At 43.7% G+C, this 20,542-nt stretch overlaps 2 protein-coding genes across 2 annotated transcripts in view; both read right to left on the minus strand.

The window, feature by feature from the left end:
- Positions 1 to 881: 881 nt before the first annotated feature.
- LOC121875228 lies at positions 882 to 14,224 on the minus strand. Its single transcript, XM_042379686.1, has 15 exons — positions 14,076 to 14,224; positions 9,688 to 9,921; positions 9,358 to 9,515; positions 8,951 to 8,989; positions 8,080 to 8,534; positions 7,252 to 7,411; positions 6,608 to 6,796; positions 5,987 to 6,145; positions 5,539 to 5,722; positions 5,135 to 5,258; positions 4,342 to 4,432; positions 3,302 to 3,419; positions 2,898 to 3,048; positions 2,075 to 2,189; positions 882 to 1,721 (listed from the first exon to the last, which is right to left on the minus strand). Exons 1-15 carry the CDS (start codon positions 14,179 to 14,181, stop codon positions 1,548 to 1,550), a joined length of 2,457 nt encoding a protein of 818 aa, XP_042235620.1. The 5' UTR covers positions 14,182 to 14,224; the 3' UTR covers positions 882 to 1,547.
- LOC121875229 (mucin-5AC-like) overlaps positions 14,191 to 20,542 on the minus strand; it is a 30,451-nt gene continuing 24,099 nt past the window's right edge. Inside the window, exon 3 of the mRNA XM_042379687.1 lies at positions 14,191 to 14,237. Coding sequence (XP_042235621.1) covers positions 14,191 to 14,237 — 47 coding nt within the window. The remainder of the gene's footprint in view (positions 14,238 to 20,542) is intronic.

Genomic DNA, 20,542 nt, shown 5'->3' on the forward strand with positions numbered 1-20,542 from the left:
CTATATAGTAATCCAGACTGGGACGTACCGTACATGTGAATTGTACAGCTGAAGGAGCATTTTCCTATCGTTGTATTCGAATGCACGCTTTGTTATTCCTAAATCTCGGTTGGCTTCTTTTCACTGTGCTCCCACTTGTTGCGCAGCCCAGGACAACGCCCAGATCTTTTTCCACTAGCCCTGAGTATACAGTATGTAGTGAGGCCATGTTTCTAATATACAGTACAGTACGTCTTTAACCTTCCAGGATACATTCATGTAACTATACATAATACTGACCATACCTTGAATAATATAAAAGTGTAAATTATTTAATAACTATGTTTATTGAGGGAGTTAATGTAGGTTTTAAGTTAGTATCCCCTCTCACTTACTCCATAATTCTTATATAAGAAAATGGAGTATTTTAAGGATCACTATTTTATTATGAAGTGTTCTGTCGCCTTCTGCTTATCACTGACCATCACACCTTGTACTGGTCTGTGGTGGCCTCGTCGCTTGTAAAGAGATCCTTGGAGTGTTAAGAACTCTCTATTGTTCTTAAAGAGAGATATAGTATCCAAGATAATTTGAAGGTAGAGAGGTTTGCCTGTCTCAGCATCTGTTGGTTAGAATTAGTCAAGTACTGAACAGGCTTCTGATGGACTGTGCGTACACCTGAGCATAAATCAAGGGACGATTGAGCTTGGACTTTGAGGAGATCAATTTTCGCGATAAGATCTTTAGTCAGAATTGCTTCTCTTGGATGACTCGGGCAGCCATAAAAACATAAGCGGGATATTTCTCTCAGAATGCCCAGTTTTCAGGACAATTATATCTCCATCTTCGCCGCAACTATTTGAAATTCGAAAAAAAACGTAGGACATTCGAAACATATATGATGTAATTTTGAAAGATATTTATTCACCAGAAAAAACGTGTGTGCGTGTGTGTGTGTGTGTGTGTGTGTTCATCAATGTTGCAAATGATAATCCAACGTATTTTAAAGTTTGTTTTCCTGTGAATGTTGTTATTGTGCACCCAAGTGAGGAGGTCTGGGACTAGCCACCACTTAGTTCTTGTACTCCATTTATACGGACATATAAGGAACGTTTTAAGTGTATTGATAATATATAAAATAACACTATACACTGTTATTGTATCGACGGTGATATATGATCACTATAACAGTATCCAGAGGAGCTTGAGGAAGGTCATGACTCCAGTCACTTTTAATCTGATAACGTTTTCAATTGAGGAAAATTATACATACATACGCGTACATTCATACATAGTTGTTAGTGGTACTGTACAGTGATAACATGCGTATTTCTTAACAGTATGTCCAGGGTTCGATTCCCGCTCCGATACCCAGTGTGACATTACCACAAACATGGCAGGTTTCCTCCAGGTACTGTAGTTTCCTCCTGTACTAACACTGGACAAGGAAACAACTCATCAGTACAAATGAGAGGAATAAACCAGCCACCGGTTTCCTTCCCTTGTCGAAGGTAAATTAATTAAAGATAGAAAATAGGTATCCAGGTGAAACGAGTAAACCGTTTTCTTTAATTCTCGTCGAGGTGACCAAAACTCGGTACCCAGGGAGACGACCCGGGGAGGAGACCAGACAAGTGATGGGCGGTGGACTTCCTGCAGCAAGCGTGCACCACTATCTCCGTCAGTAGGGTGGAGGTGGCCAAGATAACGCCGGTACCCAACACGTAGAATGCTCCCTGGACCTGCAGAAGACCTCACTGTTTATCAGGACTTACCACCCACACCATCGTCTGAAGAGTGAGGCTGCGGGCACTGTGGGGGCGCTAAGTGAGGCACGTTTCGGTACTAATTGAGGTATATATGGGTGCTAAGTGAGGTATCTTAAGGCGTTAAGTGAGGTATATTCAGGTGCTGGAGCGCTAAGTGAGGTATATTCAGGTGCTGGAGCGCTAAGTGAGGTATATTCAGGTGCTAAGTGAAGTATATATATGTGAGTATCAGAATATTTGGACGCTAAACGAGGTAAACCTGAATTAATGTGAGTTGCCAGATCACCGGATGAAATAAACCAGGATGGGTGTGAGTGAGGACTTACCTGAGCCAGGGACATAGGTTCGGGTCCCACTTGTCGCTGGACGCTCTCACAGGGCAGCTGGTAATACTGTTTCTGCATGTGACCGATAATACCACCGTGACGTAGACGACGCATGCTGCAGGAGACAAGAGCCATCATGTCTTTATTTTACCTGAAGGATAACCACCCATACACACACCTCACCACACCCCTGTACACACACACACACACACCTCACCACACCTGTACACACACATCTCACACACACCCCTGTACACTCACACACACCTCACCTGTACACACACACACACACACACACCTCACCACACCTGTACACACACACCTCACCACACTGTACACACACACTCACCACACCCCTGGCCACACACACACACCTCACCACACCTCATCACTTATGTCACTTGTATATTATTTGTAATTCGTAACCCATTCCCCAAATATGTAACTGTATATTTTCAGCCTTCTGGCTGCCAAGCTCTTTCAATAAACCGTTAATTATTATTATTATTATTGTACACATCTGTACCTATACACATATCTGAACACACAGAAAACTCTAAACACACACACCTGTACACAACCCTATACACACTCCTGCACACACCTGAACACGCCCTATACAACACTAGACACATAAACAAACACATACTTCAGGAACCAACATAACCCCAACATAACGTAAATACAACCCCCAAATAACCCCAACATAACCTCAACATAACTAACATAAAACCAACACCAACCTCAACATAACCCCAACATAAAACCAACATAACCTCAACATAACCCCTTTAAGCTGACCATGGTGAACAAGCTTACTCACATCTCGTCGAACTGGTGTATAAGGAAACTGTTGCGGGCGAAGGCGAAGGTGTCAAAGTCGACCCTGACCAAGTGGCGAGCAAGGTGGTACTTACACTGCTCGCCACGCCTCTCATACTTCTGTGCCCGACCCACCGCTGAGCTGTACGTATCTGAGTGTGGTGTGATTAGGTTAGATTACGTTGAATTTAGGTTAGGTTAGGTTGGATTTCAGTAAGGTTAGGTATATACAATAATATAATACATGCATACATAGATATTCGGTAAAATCTCCCTACAGGTATGTATAGTACGCGGAATACATACTCACTTACCTGTAGACTCATGTATACCTCAGATACTCACCCAGTTTAATCACTTACCTGAGTCACCTGTATATTCACCTAATACACCTCCATGACTCACCTAGGAGAGCGTAGGTACCATCAGCCACCTTACTCAGGAACTGCCAGGTGGTGAGGACTTCTGATTCCACCGTCTTCATCCTCGCCTTCAGTTGGCCAAGGACACCTCCCTTCTGCTTCTGAGGGAGGAGGTAACAAGAGACATAGGTAAGGGAGACAGGTATTAAGACATAGGTAAAGTGACAGGTATTAAGACATAGGTAAGTGGACAGGTATTAAGACATAGGTAAGTGGACAGGTATTAAGACATAGGTAAGTGGACAGGTATGACAATAATTGGACTGCATGGTCATAATTACAATGGTGTGACTTGAGGATAATTTATGATAGAGTAATTATATAATACATAATAATTATATCGACGTAACAAAGCGAGTGAAGCAAAGTGAACGTATAGTGAGTAGGTGGGATTAATTATAGTAATTAGCTGTGAATAATTATTGTGATTAGCTGTGATTAATTATAGTGTTTAGCTGTGATTATAGTGATTAGCTGTGATTAATTATGGTGATTAGATGTGATTAATTATAGTGTTTAGCTGTGATTATAGTGATTAGCTGTGATTAATTATGGTTATTAGATGTGATTAATTATAATGATTAGATGTGATCAATTATAGTGTTTAGCTGTGATTATAGTGATTAGCTGTGACTAATATGGTGATTAGATGTGATTAATTATATTGATTACCTGTGATTAATTATAGTGATTAACTGTGCTTAATTATGGTAATTACTATTAATTATAGTGATTAGATGTGATTAATTAGTGATTTGCTGTGATTAATTATAGTGATTAGATGTGAGTAATTATAGTGATTACCTGTGATTAATTATAGTGATTTGCTTTGACTAATTATAATGTTTAGCTGTGATTAATTATAGTGATTTCCTTTAATTATACTGACTAACTTTGATATATTAGGGTGACACACACTAATAGATTAATTGACTCAGTAATTATTAGAGCAACTCACTATAAAAGAGTAATTATAGCAACTCAATAATTAAGTATAACGACTCATATATTATAGGGACTCACTAAAATGAAGTTATAGACGGTGGTTTTGGCCCTGAAGACTGGAGTCATGTCCCTCTGTACCAGGTCTTCTGCTGAGTTGACTGGAACTGACCTGTTGGTAGTTACATAGGTCAGGTCACATGATACAATTGACCTATTGGTAGTTACATAGGTCAGGTCACATGATAAAACTAACCTAATGGTAGTTAAATAGGTCAGGTCACATGATAAAACTGACCTAATGGTAGTTACATAAGTCAGGTCATATAATAAATTAACCTGACCTCTTTGGGTGATTAACTAGTCACACACAAAACATAACAACAGAGAACGACAAGACAGCCTCATACTCTTATGCTAATCACTGTAATAATTAACAATAATGATAATAATCTGCCTGGTGGACCAAATTATACAAGGTGCTCAGAGTTAAGTGACCTTACGTAAATTATTGTACAGATTATGTCAAGGAGGATTATTAGAATATTTTAATTTGATCTAATGAGTGTAATTTGAGTAGTTTAGTAATTATGTACTGAATGATGTCGGAATTATTAATCATGTGGTTGTTAGGTTATTTAATTGTTTGTTTGTTTGTTTTTGTTATAAGTTGTTGGTTTTCTTTTGTTTGTTGGTGATTTGGGATTTTGTTAGCTCGTCTTTGGTAATTACGACGTGGTGAAATATTATACGCCACCATCACTAACACCACTATGCCACCATCACCACTATACTACTATCACCAACAGCACCACTACACCACCAAACCATTACAGCAGTTACACCACCACCAGCACCAGCACCCAAGACCTACCTGAAGGGGATAGCGAGGAAGGCAGTGATGAAGCCACTGTACAATGACCCCACCACCAGTGCCACCAACATGACCACAGCGCTCACCACCCGCCCACTGGGGTTACGTGGCCAACACCTGCTACCTGAGGCGATAAAACAGGTGTCGTGTTATTAAAGTTAATAATGTATTTTAACACCTGTGATAGCCCTGTTAATACTAAATTGTTTTTACTTGTGACAATATTATTTAATGTCGTATGTATACTACTAACACAAACATATTTTTTTACGGGGAATAGCCCACCCGGGTACAGGGGCCGAGGGGGGGGGGGTGGGTAAGAGTAAAAATAAATTAAAAATAGAAGAAGAAAAGGTTATAAATACAGACACACAGTTGCACACACACACACACACAGGTCTTACTTTGGTAGAGGAAAATTTTGAAGACGGAGGTGAAACATTTGACTGGTTGGGGGCCGCCCACACGGTCGCCACCCACACTCCTGCCTCCTCCCGCCCAACTGCCCAACAACCGAGCCTCAGCCACCACTACACCGCCCACGAACACACCCGCAGCCATCGCCACACCCACCAGACACGCCCACACCTGCAACACACACAAGTCACTATAGATATTCAGCTTGGATCAGTTTCGTCAGGAAGGTCATCACCACGTCAGGAAGGTCATCACCACGTCAGGAAGGTCATCACCACGTCAGGAAGGTCATCACCACGTCAGGAAGGTCATCACCACGTCAGGAAGGTCATCACCACGTCAGGAAGGTCATCACCACGCCAAGAAGGTCATCACCACGTCAGGAAGGTCATCACCACGTCAGGAAGGTCATCACCACGTCAGGAAGAGCCTTACCAGCGGGGAGAAGATGTTGAGGAGGAGGAAGGGCCTGACGAGGATGGAGGGCGCCTCACACAGGATCACCACGCCGTCCATGCTGTAGGGCTCACCGAACTCCACCACCTGCGACCTCTGGGCATCCGGGCTGAAGTCCAGAGGGCCCATGTCCGCCTCCTGTAACGACGAGGTGAGGGGGATTGATGGGCTGGTGAGGGAGGGATGGGAGTGTGAGGGAGAGAGAGGAAGGGTGAGGGAGGGATGGGAGTGTGAGGGAGACGTTATGGGAGGAGGGTCTTTATGGTCGCTACTCCTCATCGATTTCTGTATTAAAATGCCCTTGCCTCTTACCACCACATCCTGGGTTCAGTCCCCGGTTTTGAGTCAGATATGAGAAAGGTGTCATTATCCAGTAAGGTTTTCTCAGGGTACATCAGTTTCCTCTTGTACCAACACTGGATATTAAAGTTCATAATAAAGTAACAAAAACAAAAGAAAAAAGATCAATCACCCGAACCGCTAGTAAGATAATAAATGTTAGAAATGATAAGAGAAAAAATTTAATGTTAGGTCAGTCAGTAATCCCAACGACTAAGTATTATCAAGGCTCTATAAATCCCGTTTTCTTGGAGGACTAACTTGTCTAGACAGGACGCCGATCATTCCATTCCAGGAGCCGTTCTCGATGATAGAGCCGAAGCCGACGACAGGCAGGATGACATCAGAGAAATTCAGCCGCTTCTGGATCAGCCGAAGGAGGTCAGCAGCGTACCCACGAGCGTCAGCCAGCCTAGTTGCATTGTCAGCGAACTCAAACACCGTCGGTTTCTGTGTCAGCGAGTGTCAGGAGGGAGAGATACACTGGTTACTATGACTTGTAATGAGCTGATACCATACTGCTGTTAAGGGTTATTATTATTATTATTATTATTATTATTATTAGTAGTAGTAGTAGTAGTAGTAGTAGTAGTAGTAGTAGTAGTAGTAGTAGTAGTAGAGCAAGACGGGAAGCAAAACACCGATGACGTTGCAAGAAAGTTTGGAAACAAAATGCGTGTGGGAAAAGTGTCTCTGTGGAAGGTATGGCTATAAAGGGAGGATGGAGGCCATTGTAAAGAATAGTAGTAGTAGTAGTAGTAGTAGTTATCACTATTATCATCATTACTACAACAAGAGGTACAATACACTTGCTCTCCCTCACAGTACAGTTCCTCAGTGATCACCAGACAGACAGACAGACAGACAGACAGACAGACAGACAAACAGACAGACAGGCGGACTACCTGAGTACAGGTGAGCCGAACGACCCTCTGGTGCAGGTTGTAGGAGAGGGGCGGCCACAGTGGTCTGTAGGTGTCTAGGTGTTGGTTAGTCCACGAGGCCGCCACTACCAGCCGCCACGATCCGTCTCCTGGAGCCTCCACCCCGCCCACCGCCACCCACCTGTAGAGAGGGACACCTGTTACAGCCTCCACCCACCTATTAAGATCCTTTATCCACAAGTGGGTTAGGTAAGGTTAAGGCTTGTTAAGGCGGGGCCATTTTCACCTACGATGGACCCCAGTTCTTATGGTTAGGTTAGGTTAGGTTACTTTAAGTTGGGTTAGTTTAACTTGCATTATGTAGATTATATATCACATGAGTTTAGGTTAAGTTAGCTTAGATTAAGTTAGATTAGCGTTAGGGTGTCTAATATTCAGGTTAAATAAGCTGGGGTGTCTAATATTCAGGTTAAATAAGCTGGGGTGTCTAATATTCAGGTTAAATAAGCTGGGGTGTCTAATATTCAGGTTAAATAAGCTGGGGTGTCTAATATTCAGGTTAAATAAGCTGGGGTGTCTAATATTCAGGTTAAATAAGTGGGGTGTCTAATATTCAGGTTAAAGGGGGTGTCTAATATTCAGGTTAAAAGCTGGGGTGTCTAATATCAGGTTAAATAAGCTGGGGTGTCTAATATTCAGGTTAAATAAGCTGGGGTGTCTAATATTCAGGTTAAATAAGCTGGGGTGTCTAATATTCAGGTTAAATAAGCTGGGGTGTCTAATATTCAGGTTAAATAAGCTGGGGTGTCTAATTTTCGTGTAGTCCGAGTGAACGATGGTAATACTCACGGGGTTATTGTTGTTGTTCGTTGTTTACGTCCAACATGAGCTGACAGGGAAACATTACCAGCTGAGGATGTTGACTGTTGGTGTAGGTCAGCCAGCAGGACTCCCCTCATACCCTCCTGCAGCGCGTCTGACACCACATCGAGGGCGTGAAGGAAGGACTGGGACATGGGGGCGGTGCTAGACAAGATGGAGTTATGGTGCCTCGTGATAATTTTCTCAGCGTTGAAGGGTTGTGACTCTGATGTTTTGGTTCTGCTAGAGATGAAGGCAGCACCAGCAGGAGGAGATGAAGGAGAGGAAGAAGAAGAAGAAGAAGGAACTACCCTGATGCTATGCCTGTCGGGGATATCTGAGGCCAGGTTTAAGGGGGCGGTGATCACGGGGAAGGAGGAGGCAGCAGGTAATGATTCTGGGGTCGTCGGGAGGCTGGTTGACACCCACATCCAACGAGTTCTCTGGAGGAAAAGAAGGTGAAGAAAATACAAATCTGGGCGTTGTATGTTGTAGTGAGAAGGAACTGTTGTAAAGTTGTGATTTATTGAGAGAGAGAGAGAGAGAGAGAGAGAGAGAGAGAGAGAGAGAGAGTAACCTATGTGACCTTCCTGACTCCATGTTGCGTGAAATATCTGAGTACGATAACTTAACCCCTTGAGTACGATGACTTAACCCCTTGAGTACGATAACTTAACCCCTTGAGTACGATAACTTAACCCCTTGAGTACGATGACTTAACCCCTTGAGTACGATAACTTAACCCCCTGAGTACGATGACTTAACCCCTTGAAAACTATTACTTAACCCCTTGAATATAATGACTGAATCCCTAACCTAACCTAACCTAACCTAAAGTAATCAAAGATTCCAAACTCACCATAGAATTAATTTTTCCCGAGTTGTAGAGCGGCTTCACCTGTGGGCATTAATTACCAGGTGTCAGTGACGTGTGTTGTGTGAGACTGCCTTCGTCCACACACACACACACACACACACACACACACACACACACACGCATCACCGTCAACATAACCTTACCTGGGCCACTATACCACAATACCTGCACCACTATATCAATACCTGCGCCACTATACCACAATACCTGCACCACTATATCAATACCTGTGCCACTATACCACAATACCTGCACCACTATATCAATACCTGCGCCACTATACCACAATACCTGCACCACTATATCAATACCTGCGCCACTATACCACAATACCTGCACCACTATATCAATACCTGCGCCACTATACCACAATACCTGCACCACTATACCTGCACCATAATAGTTGAGATCCAGTAAATGTCGCCCACCAGGATGTGTTGGGAGGGTAAGAGGTAAGACGACTGCTGCAGGAGGCCCCACCAGTGTGTGTACCCCATCACCGCCACCCCGACACCCTTCTCCCACAGCCCCTCCACCAGGCAGCTCTCTGTCCAGTGATCAATGTTACTTATTACTAATATATAACGTTCTTATCTGCGTTAGTCAGCTCTATGTGAATTTATATTATATACGATTAATGTTTCCTGTACATACATATATATAATTAACGTCTTCTACATACATTTTATTAACGTCTCCTGTACACACACACAATTTACCTGGGTCATGCTGGGTTACAAGGTGTAGGTGTGTAGGTGTGATAGTATTTATCATGTCAATCACGGCGGCCACCAGGTCTGACCCTATCTCACACCTCATCCCTCCTCCTGAAGACCCAACCAGCTTATTGGCCCGCACAGCTTGAGACCGCAGGAAACCTAGAGGTCTTGTGGAGAACTGTGACTGCGAGAAGACGTCAGAATCCTGGAGTGGTCCTGTGGCCGCTCCAACACCTGTAAATATATAATGAAATATATAGTTTGGAACATAAGATTGACCACTATATGAGGGGATGAGGTTAGCTTAGGTTAGATTAGATTAGCTTTAGGTTAGGTTAGGTTAGGTTAACATAAGAACATAAGAATGGAGCAAACTGCAGCGGGCCTATTGACCCACACTGGGCAGTCCTGTTTACACCCAACCCCTATCGCTCACATATCCATCCAACCTATGATTGAAGCTATCCAGCGTGTTCGAGTTAATGATGATGTTTCGTAACTTGTTCCATTCATCCACTACTCCGTTACCAAACCAATGTTTACCTATTTCACGCCTAAATCTAAATTTGTCTAATACAAAACCATTGTTCTCTTTCACCCTCACCCCCCTCCCCCTTCATCCACGTCCTCCTACACCCCCTCCCCTTCACCCCGTCCTCCTACACCCCACGTCCTCCTTCACCCCACGTCCTCCTACACCCCCCCTCCCCTTCACCCCACGTCCTCCTTCACACGTCCTCCTACACCCCACGTCCTCCTACACCCCCCCCTCCCCTTCACCCCGCGTCACGCCTCCTACACGTCCTCCTACACCCCACATCCTCCTTCACCCCACGTCCTCCTTCCCCACGTCCTCCCACCACCCCACGTCCTCCTACACGTCCTCCCTTCACCCACGTCCTCCTGCACCCGCGTCCTCCTTCACCCGCGTCCTCCTTCACCCACGTCCTCCTTCACCCACGTCCTCCTTCACCCACGTCCTCCTTCACCCACGTCCTCCTACACCCATCTTCTCTTCCTCCACCCTTCTCCTCCTTCACCCTCCACTGACCAAACAACCTCCCAGAAAGTCGTTAAAAGGAGTTGTTTAACGACCCTAAAGCATCAAATTATCTATCATAACTACGTCAATTACATATCGTAACTACGTCAATTATCTATCATAACTACGTTAATTACATATCGTAACTACGTCAATTATATCTATCATAACTACGTCAATTATCTATCCCAAATATATCAATAGACAATACAACCATCTATCAGGACAGATTCACTTTGCTTTGAATATTTTAGTATGTTAGCTCAGTATGCTGTAAGTACTCTATCTATCTATCATGAAACACGTAGAGATGTATATTAATTTTGGGGGTGAACACGGAAAACACACGTCAATAATTCTCTGTCTGTTTCTCTGTCTGTCTGTCTGTTTCTCTGTCTGTCTGTCTGTTTATCTGTCTGTCTGTTTGTCTATCTGTCTGTCTGTTTCTCTGTCTCTCTCTCAACACAAAACAGAACCATTGACACATCATAGAAAACGTATTGAACTTAAGACAATGAAGGGGGATAACTGAGCCAAATACGACTTTAATGATTCTTAATTATCGTCCTTAACACTAGAGTGGTGTCTGGTGGGGGCAAGATACTGTGTTTAATCAATCTGGCAACGAAATTAAACCCTTCCGGACACATTAGCAACGGTAAGTAAAAAAAAAAATAATAATAAAAAGTTAAAAAATAGAAAAGTAAAAAAATAAAATAGTAAATAAATAAAAGTCAAAATAAAAAAGTTACAAAATAGAAAAGTAAAAAAAAATAAAATAGTAAATATAAAAGTAAAAATAAAAAAAAATCGTAAAAAGTAAACAAAATAAATGAAAAAAAGTAAAACTAAAAATATAAAATAAAAGTTTGTCAGATAGTAAGAAAGGCGCATCGTTATTGGCGAGATGTTTATTGATTGTTTTCGTCATTTGGGCCACAGTGAGAGCTTTTACCTTAATGCAGGTGTGGAGGTAATTATAGTGTGGCAGAAGAGTACAGTACAGGTGTGTAGGTGATATTGGGTGTGGTGAGGATCAATGGGTATCTGTAGGGAGGTAAATATATATTATTTTATGAGTTTAATGGGTAAGATATGAGTGAATAGGTGTTGGTTTTTTTTTACTGTACTGTCTATCACACACTAACGCGATCATCATTGGGAATTCGATCTCTCAAGTCCATTACAACCAACCAAGAAGTTCTAATGCAGGTGTTGTAACGACTGAACCATCATTGAACTATGAGGTAATATTTGTCTTATTTCTTTCAGTGTTGTCATACTTTAAACACACACACACACACACACACACACACACTACTCCTACTACTTCGCTGTCACTTGGAATCGAGTATGACGATCATCCAGCTATGATACAATGATATGAGTTATTAAGGATGTCACCTTCAGCAGGTTGGTGAGTTTTGAGGTGACTAAAGAGACCGATACGGCAGGGCCGTCCATAGATGTTGCACGTGTGGAGGGCTACATCTAGTGCGGGAGGGGCGACGGCAGCGTCTTTCCGGCGTTGGCGCTTGTCTGCCTCGGTATGCAGTCGAGCTAACTCGAAAGTATTGACACCTTCTCGTGTGGTGCTCCTCCAAGCGTTACGGTGTGGAGTAATCGTCTCCCAGGTGAGGGGGTCGATTTGCACTTTTTCAGGTTTGTCTTAAGACTATCCTCATACATATTCAGTTGCCCGCCGGCGTTACGTTTACTATTCGTTAGGTGACTGTAAAGTAGCCGCTTTGGCAGTCTACTGTCGTCCATGAGGGTAACATGGCCAGTCGAACGTAGTTGTTCATGGATAATGGTAGCCTCGATGCTCCTACAGTTGGTGTCAGCAAGAATACTGGCATTACAGGAAGCTTTAAAAAATGCACTACAGGATGATTTAAATAAACTGCAGGAGTGTTCAGAAAAATGGCAAGTGAAATGCAACACCAGCAAGTGCAGCATACTTAATATTGGAAGAACAAATACTGTCAATGTATACAGCCTTAACAACATCAACCTAGAGAAGTCGAATTGTGAAAGAGACTTAGGGGTACTTGTAAGCCCGGACCTACGGCCTAGAAAACAGTGCGTTAATGTTCGAAATAAGGCAAACAGAGTATTAGGTTTTATATCTAGAAGTGTAAGTAATAAGAGTGCAGAGGTCTTATTGCAACTATATCTTGCACTAGTCAGGCCGCACCTCGATTATGCGGTTCAGTTCTGGTGCCCTTACTATAGAATGGATATCAATTCACTGGAATTTATTTGGAAACAGTTAATAAAGAAGATGATCTATAAGTATTAATGACAAGTAATCCATAATTTAGTGACCACATCTCAGAAATAAGGAGGCTAGATAGATTCATGGATGATAGAGAGTGGTAGTAACTCTCGACAGGAGCTGCCATGCACAGACCAACCGGCCTATTGGAGACTCCTTATTTTCTTATGTTCGTATGTAATAAAAAGAAAGACTTAGTGAATGTTGGGCCTGATTAAACCTTCCTTTGACTACATGTGCCTGGAATCATTCTTAATACTTACGTGAGGCCGCACTTAGAATATGCTGTATAAGGATGGTCCCCAGACCTTATAAAATATATAGATACTATAGAAAAAATACAAAGAAGAGCCACCAAAATTATTCTTGAATTCAGAAATCTACCCTACGAAGAAAGACTACACCAGCTATTGTACACTGGAAGAGAGAAGAAAGAGAGGCGAACTGACAGGAACATAAAATAATGAACGGAGTTGAAGTTGAAGATATCAATAATAATTGCACACAGATCCATGAAGAAAATCTCAACAGGTTAAGGAGCAACGATAGAAAATATAAGAAACAAAACACAAACAAAATACGAGGAAATATTTCTTCTCACAACAAGTGGTAACATATTTTCAAACGATACAATAAATTCGACCATAGTCAACCAACTTAAGACAAATGATGAAAACACGTAACATTGACCTATAATGAAAAAAGAAGCAATAAAAAGACCAGAGATAACTTTAGAGGCGAGCACCAGGTACAAACTAGTCTGGTAAGTTTATACTGATAACTTATACTGATAACTTATACTGTTAACTTATACTGATAACTTATACTGTTAACTTATACTGATAACTTATACTGTTAACTTATACTGATAACTTATACTGTTAACTTATATGCCTGATCTGTTTATGCAATTTTTTTGTAGACTTGTATTATTCATGTATATCATTTGTATATTTACATCGTCTATGTATACGTACACTCTTTGTATACATAACCTAAGCACCCGCTCTCAGGTGTTCCCTAAACCTTTATCTCATGTTACCTGGTAGTGCAGGTAACCTGACTCACCTGAAGAGTAGCTCATCACCGTCCTCAATAGGTGGAGGAGGCCCAGAGTCACTACCACCATTAGTGACCTCTGACCTGACGATGACCTGACCCCCCGAGCCATCATGACACCTCGTCACCACTTGATTTCCGTGTCCTCAATGGTGTGATCTGAAAAGTAACCTGAAAAAGGGGAAAAAATAACACCGTTGATTTTGCTCATCCCAACGAAAACAAAGATGTGTGTGTGTGTGTGTGTGTGTGTGTGTGTGTGTGTGTGTGTAATAATAATAATTAATAATAATAATTAACGGTTTATTGGAAAAGTTCTGCAGCCCGAAGGCTGAAAATATACATTGGACATAAATGACTTATTACATACATTGGTGGTTTAACAGAAGCCTTCATTAGAGAAAGGTGAAGGAACATACAGTGAACATACAGATTATTGTAGGTGTTGAACAGCAAACACGTAGTGTAGTAACTCCCTCCCAGATGGTGTTATGAGGGGCCTCACGTGGTGTAGTAATTCCCTCATAGATGGTGTTATGCGGGGCCACACGTGGTGTAGTAATTCCCTCACAGACGGTGTTATATGAGTGAGGTGTGGCCCCAGGCCTTCCTATCGTAGACGGATTAACACATCGCTGGTTGTCATGGGCCGTTATCACTGGGTACCTGGGACCTCACTGTGTGAAGGTTAACTTGGGTACAACTGTTACTGTTGAGTTGTTCTCACTGACTTAAGCACTGTTCACCTCTGTTTAACACTGGTTCCGTTCCTTTCCTAAATGAAATTGTAACTTCTGGCGAGAACTTGTTGATATTCCGGTGGGGAGGAGGGTTCAGGGGAGGGGGTTGGTATGGGCCAACTTAACAGTTGACCTGGCTGCTCCGAGAGGAGCGCCAGGTACGTCTTGACCCTTCGGTGGTCACGTGAGTGTGTGTGTGTGTGTGTGTGTGTGTGTGTGTGTGTGTGTGGGTGTGTGTGTGTGTGTGTGTATCTGACCCAACTTGGAGAAGGTCGAGCCTCCAAGTGCTCCCGTTAGTGACCAGGGAAAATGGCCGCCTTGGATCGTTGTGTCTTGGGGGAAGAGGAGGGGAGTGTAGGGAAAGACGACCTACTGGCCACTCTGTTAAGGCAGCTGGGGCAGTTGAGGAGTGAGCTTGACGCTCTAAATGGGAAAAATGAAGCCCTCAGGACTGAACTCCTTCAGGTAGGTGTCCTGCCTAGCAGGACACCTGCGAAGGAGGAGCAGGCGTGGAGAGTGGTTGTCTCCAAGGGGACTAGGGTCAGGCTCAGGAAAGCTGACCAGGGTGTGGAGTGTAGGAACCCCTACCAGGTGTTGGAGGAAGCTGGCGAGGAAGAGAAGAGGCAGGACGGTGTGGTGCCAGGAGAGGAAAGGGCAGTTGTACAAACCCTGCCCACAGGTAAGGTCGTGGTAGTTGGGGACAGCCAGGTGAGGTTTTTAGATAGGACTTTTTGTGTAAGAGACAGGAAACGTAGGACTAGGGTGTGTTTTTCTGGGGCTGGGATAGGGCGTGTAGCTGAGAGGTTAGGCAGGGTTTTGTCAGGGGAGGGAACCAATCCAGAAGTGAGTCTTAGTGTGGGAGGAAACGACATAGGAAAGGTTAGGAGTGAGGAAGTTTTCAAGAGGTATAGGGAGGCGCTGGGGAAGGTTAGAGATAGGGGAGGGATCCCGATAGTATGTGGTGTCTTGCCTAGAAGAGGGGTTGGTGGTGAATGGCTGTCCAGGGCAATTGCTATAAATTGCCCAATGGAAAAACATTGTGCAAACAATGGTTGGGCATTCATTGATAACTGGCGACGATTCTATGGCAACGACTACCTGTACAGTCGTGACGGAGTACACTTGTCTCGTGCGGGGGTAAAGACGTTGTCTGCATCCCTGGAGCGTGAAATTGTCACTCCAAAGGGGGGGTTTCGCCAGTAGAGAGAGGTCGGGGAAAGTGGGAGTCAAAAAACAAGCAGGTCCTGGGAAGTAAAATTAGTTACTCAGGACAAGGGGTAAAACAGGACCAGGGAAGGGTAGGCTTAAATGTATACTATACAAACAGTAGGAGCGTTAGAAATAAAATAGACTTGCTGAGAGCGGTTGTATGTACCGAGAATGTAGACGTCATAGCAATCACCGAAACTTGGATGAATCTGGCGAGCAAAATTTTTTTATCAGAGTACCACATAGTAAGGTACAACCTTTTTCACAAGGACAGGGAAGGTAGGAAGGGGGGAGGGGTCGCACTCTTCGTCAAGGATACATTAAAATGTTGTATTAATAATTCAATAAAGGGTGAAATAGGAACTGAGTCTGTATGGGTAGAAATCACGGAAGGAAGAGAAAAACTAATTATGGGAGTGATTTACAGGCCCCCAAGTCTGGGCAAAGAAGCAGCTCAGCCCATATGGCAGGAAATGAGTAGGGCAGCAAAATATAACAACCTGTGCATTATGGGGGATTTCAACTTCAGAAATATTGACTGGGACAACATTGTAGGTGACTATGAATCTGAAGACTTCCTAGACGCAGTACAGGAAAAAATTTTTAAACAACTAATTACAGAACCTACGAGAGGTGACAATATATTAGACCTAGTATTAACAAATAAAGAAAATATTATCAGAGATATCACAGTAGGGGAAGAACTAGGGAACCGTGATCAGAGAAATCAGGTTCACCCTAAATTGGGAAACGAAAAACAATGACAATATGGTCAGAGCCCCAGACTTTCGGTTGGCGGATTATCAGGGGTTAAGAAGGTACCTAAGAACATAAGAACATAAGAATGGAGGAAACTGCAGTGGGCCTATTGGCCCATACTGGGCAGTCCCGTTTACGCCCAACCCCCATTGCTCATATAAGCATCCAACCTATGTTTGAAGCTATTCAGCGTATTCGATTTAATGATGATATTTGGTAACGTGTTCCATTCATCCACTACTCGGCTTCCAAACCAGTGTTTACCTATTTCACGCCTAAATCTAAATTTGTCACCTGGGAACAGTCACGTCAGTCACCAGTAGGAAGGGGTGAGGTCATAGATGACACAACAATTGATCATGACTATAATATATTCACTAGTATACTACATAAAGCACAAGAACAAAATATACCATACAGAAAAATTTGGTCAAATACGAATGAGCCAAGGTGGATGACCAGAAAACTTAACATAGGAATAAAGAAAGGAATATATAAGAAATTAAAGGGAGGGGAGGAGCAGCTCAGAAATAGGTATAATGAACTATCTAGGAATGTTAAGAAAAATGTAAGGAAAGCAAAGAGAGACTATGAAATCAAAATAGCAAGAGAATCCAAGGCGAATCCCAAGGGATTTTTCCAGGTATATAGAACAAAGGTCAAGGGCAAAGTTGGGCCTTTAAAGTCAGGGAGGGGGGAAGTGATAAATGGCAGTGAAGAAATAAGCAAAGCATTGAACAGCTACTTCATATCAGTTTTCACAGGAGAAATTCGAGATGAAATTCCAGAGGTGGAACTGATATTTAAGGGAAAGGAAGAAGAGAAATTAAAGAATATCACTATCAGAAAAGAGGGTGTTCTTAAGAAGATAAATAAACTAAAGAAGACAAAATCCCCAGGGCCGGATGAAATTTTCCCTCGAGTCTTGAAAGAGTGTAGGGAACAGATTAGCGGACCCCTCGTAAACTTATTTACAAAATCATTAGACACCGGAGTTGTGCCAGACTTGTGGAAACAGGCAAATGTAGTACCCATATTCAAAAAGGGAGACAGAGCATCAGTGTCAAATTACCGGCCGATCAGTTTGGTGTCATTAGTGGGGAAATTTCTTGAATCAATTTTAGCAGATAACATCGGATCGCATTTAGAAAAAAGCAAATTAATCTACGACTCTCAACATGGGTTTACAAAGGGAAAATCTTGTCTAACAAACCTGCTGACGTTTTTTAGGAAAGTCTTCGAGGTAGTAGATAATGACGAAAATTACGATGTTATTTACTTAGACTTTAGCAAAGCATTTGACAGAGTACCGTATCAGAGGCTTCTGAGAAAAATTAAAGCTCATGGTATCGACGGGAAAGTTTTAAATTGGATAAAATCATGGCTCACCGATAGAACGCAGAGGGTCAGCGTAGATGGTGTTAAATCTGAGTGGGGTCTTGTAACCAGTGGGGTTCCCCAGGGGTCAGTACTAAGCCCACTCTTGTTTATAATCTGCATAAACGATCTAGATACTGGGATCAGCAGTGACATTAGCAAGTTTGAGGATGACACCAAAATAGGGCGGCAGATTAATTCAGGGCAGGATGCAAATGCATTACAGGAGGATCTAAATAAACTGCAGGGGTGGTCTGAAAAATGGCAAATGAAATTCAACACCAGCAAGTGCAGCGTACTTAATATTGGAAGAACAAATACTGTCAATGTATACAGCCTTAAAAACATCAACCTAGAGAAGTCGCCTTGTGAAAGAGACTTAGGGGTACTTGTAATCCCGGACCTACGGCCTAGAAAACAGTGTGTTAATGTTTGAAATAAGGCAAACAGAGTATTGGGTTTTATATCTAGAAGTGTAAGTAATAAGAGTGCATAGGTCTTATTGCAACTATATCTTGCGTTAGTCAGGCCGCACCTCGATTATGCTGTTCAGTTCTGGTGCCCTTATTATAGAATGGATATCAATTCACTGGAGTCGGTGCAGCGAAGAATGACGAAAATGATTCCGGGACTTAGAAACCTTCCATATCAGGATAGGTTAAAGAAACTAAACTTGTATTCCCTAGAAAGACGAAGAGTGCGGGGAGATATGATAGAAGTATTTAAGTGGGTGAAAGGAATCAATAAAGGGGATATAGATAAAGTTCTTATAATATCCGAGCAGGATAGGACTCGTAGCAACGGATTTAAGTTGGATAAGTTTAGGTTTAGGAGGGAGATAGGAAGAAACTGGTACACAAATAGGGTGGTAGATGAGTGGAACAAGTTTAGCAACTTTGTAGTAAGTGCTGGAACTCTGGAAAGTTTCAAAAGGAGGCTAGACAGATTCATGGATGATAGAGGGTGGTAGTAACTCTCGACAGGAGCTGCCAAGCACAGGCCTATTGCAGACTCCTTATGTTCTTATTTACCCTTACAATGACTCTCACATGACCACACTGGAAGGTATGTGTACTAGGGATGGTTAAGGTTAAGTGAGAAACAGGAGGCTGACTCACCAAGCTGGGACAGTGAGAGACAGGAGGGTGACTCACCAAGCTGGGACAGTGAGAGACAGGAGGGTGACTCACCAAGCTGGGACAGTGAGAGACAGAGGGTGACTCACCAAGCTGGGACAGTGAGAGGCAGGAGGCTGACTCACCAAGCTGGGACAGTGAAGCTGGGACAGTGAGAGACAGGAGGCTGACTCACCAAGCTGGGACAGTGAGAGGCAGGAGGCTGACTCACCAAGCTGGGACCAAGGCTGCTGGGACAGTGAGAGGCAGGAGGCTGAGGCAGGAGGCTGACTCACCAAGCCGGACAGTGAGAGGCAGGAGGCTAACTCACCAAGCTGGGACAGTGAGAGACAGGAGGGTGACTCACCAAGCTGGGACAGTGAGAGGCAGGAGGCTGACTCACCAAGCTGGGACAGTGAGAGACAGGAGGGTGACTCACCAAGCTGGGACAGTGAGAGACAGGAGGGTGACTCACCAAGCTGGGACAGTGCGAGACAGAGGGTGACTCACCAAGCTGGGACAGTGAGAGGCAGGAGGCTGACTCACCAAGCTGGGACAGTGAGAGACAGGAGTCTGACTCACAAGCTGGGACAGTGAGAGGCAGGAGGCTGACTCACCAAGCTGGGACAGTGAGAGGCAGGAGGCTGACTCACCAAGCTGGGACAGAGGCAGGAGGCTGACTCACCAAGCTGGGACAGTGAGAGGCAGGAGGCTGACTCACCAAGCTGGGACAGTGGGACAGTGAGAGGCAGGAGGCTGACTCACCAAGCTCGGACAGTGAGAGGCAGGAGGCTAACTCACCAAGCTGGGACAGTGAGAGGCAGGAGGCTGACTCACCAAGCTGGGACAGTGAGAGACAGGAGGCTGACTCACCAAGCTGGGACAGTGAGAGGCAGGAGGCTGACTCACCAAGCTGGGACAGTGAGAGGCAGGAGGCTGACTCACCAAGCTGGGACAGTGAGAGGCAGGAGGCTGACTCACCAAGCTGGGACAGTGAGAGGCAGGAGGCTGACTCACCAAGCTGTGACAGTGAGAGACAGGAGGCTGACTCACCAAGCTGGGACAGTGAGAGACAGGAGGGTGACTCACCAAGCTGGGACAGTGAGAGGCAGGAGGCTGACTCACCAAGCTGGGACAGTGAGAGGCAGGAGGCTGACTCACCAAGCTGGGACAGTGAGAGACAGGAGGCTGACTCACCAAGCTGGGACAGTGAGAGGCAGGAGGCTGACTCACCAAGCTCGGACGCTAAACCAACTTGTACGTGTGAAGGACTATC

Source organism: Homarus americanus, unplaced genomic scaffold (assembly GCF_018991925.1).
Source record: "Homarus americanus isolate GMGI-L3 unplaced genomic scaffold, GMGI_Hamer_2.0 scaffold56241, whole genome shotgun sequence".
Lineage (NCBI taxonomy): Eukaryota > Metazoa > Arthropoda > Malacostraca > Decapoda > Nephropidae > Homarus > Homarus americanus.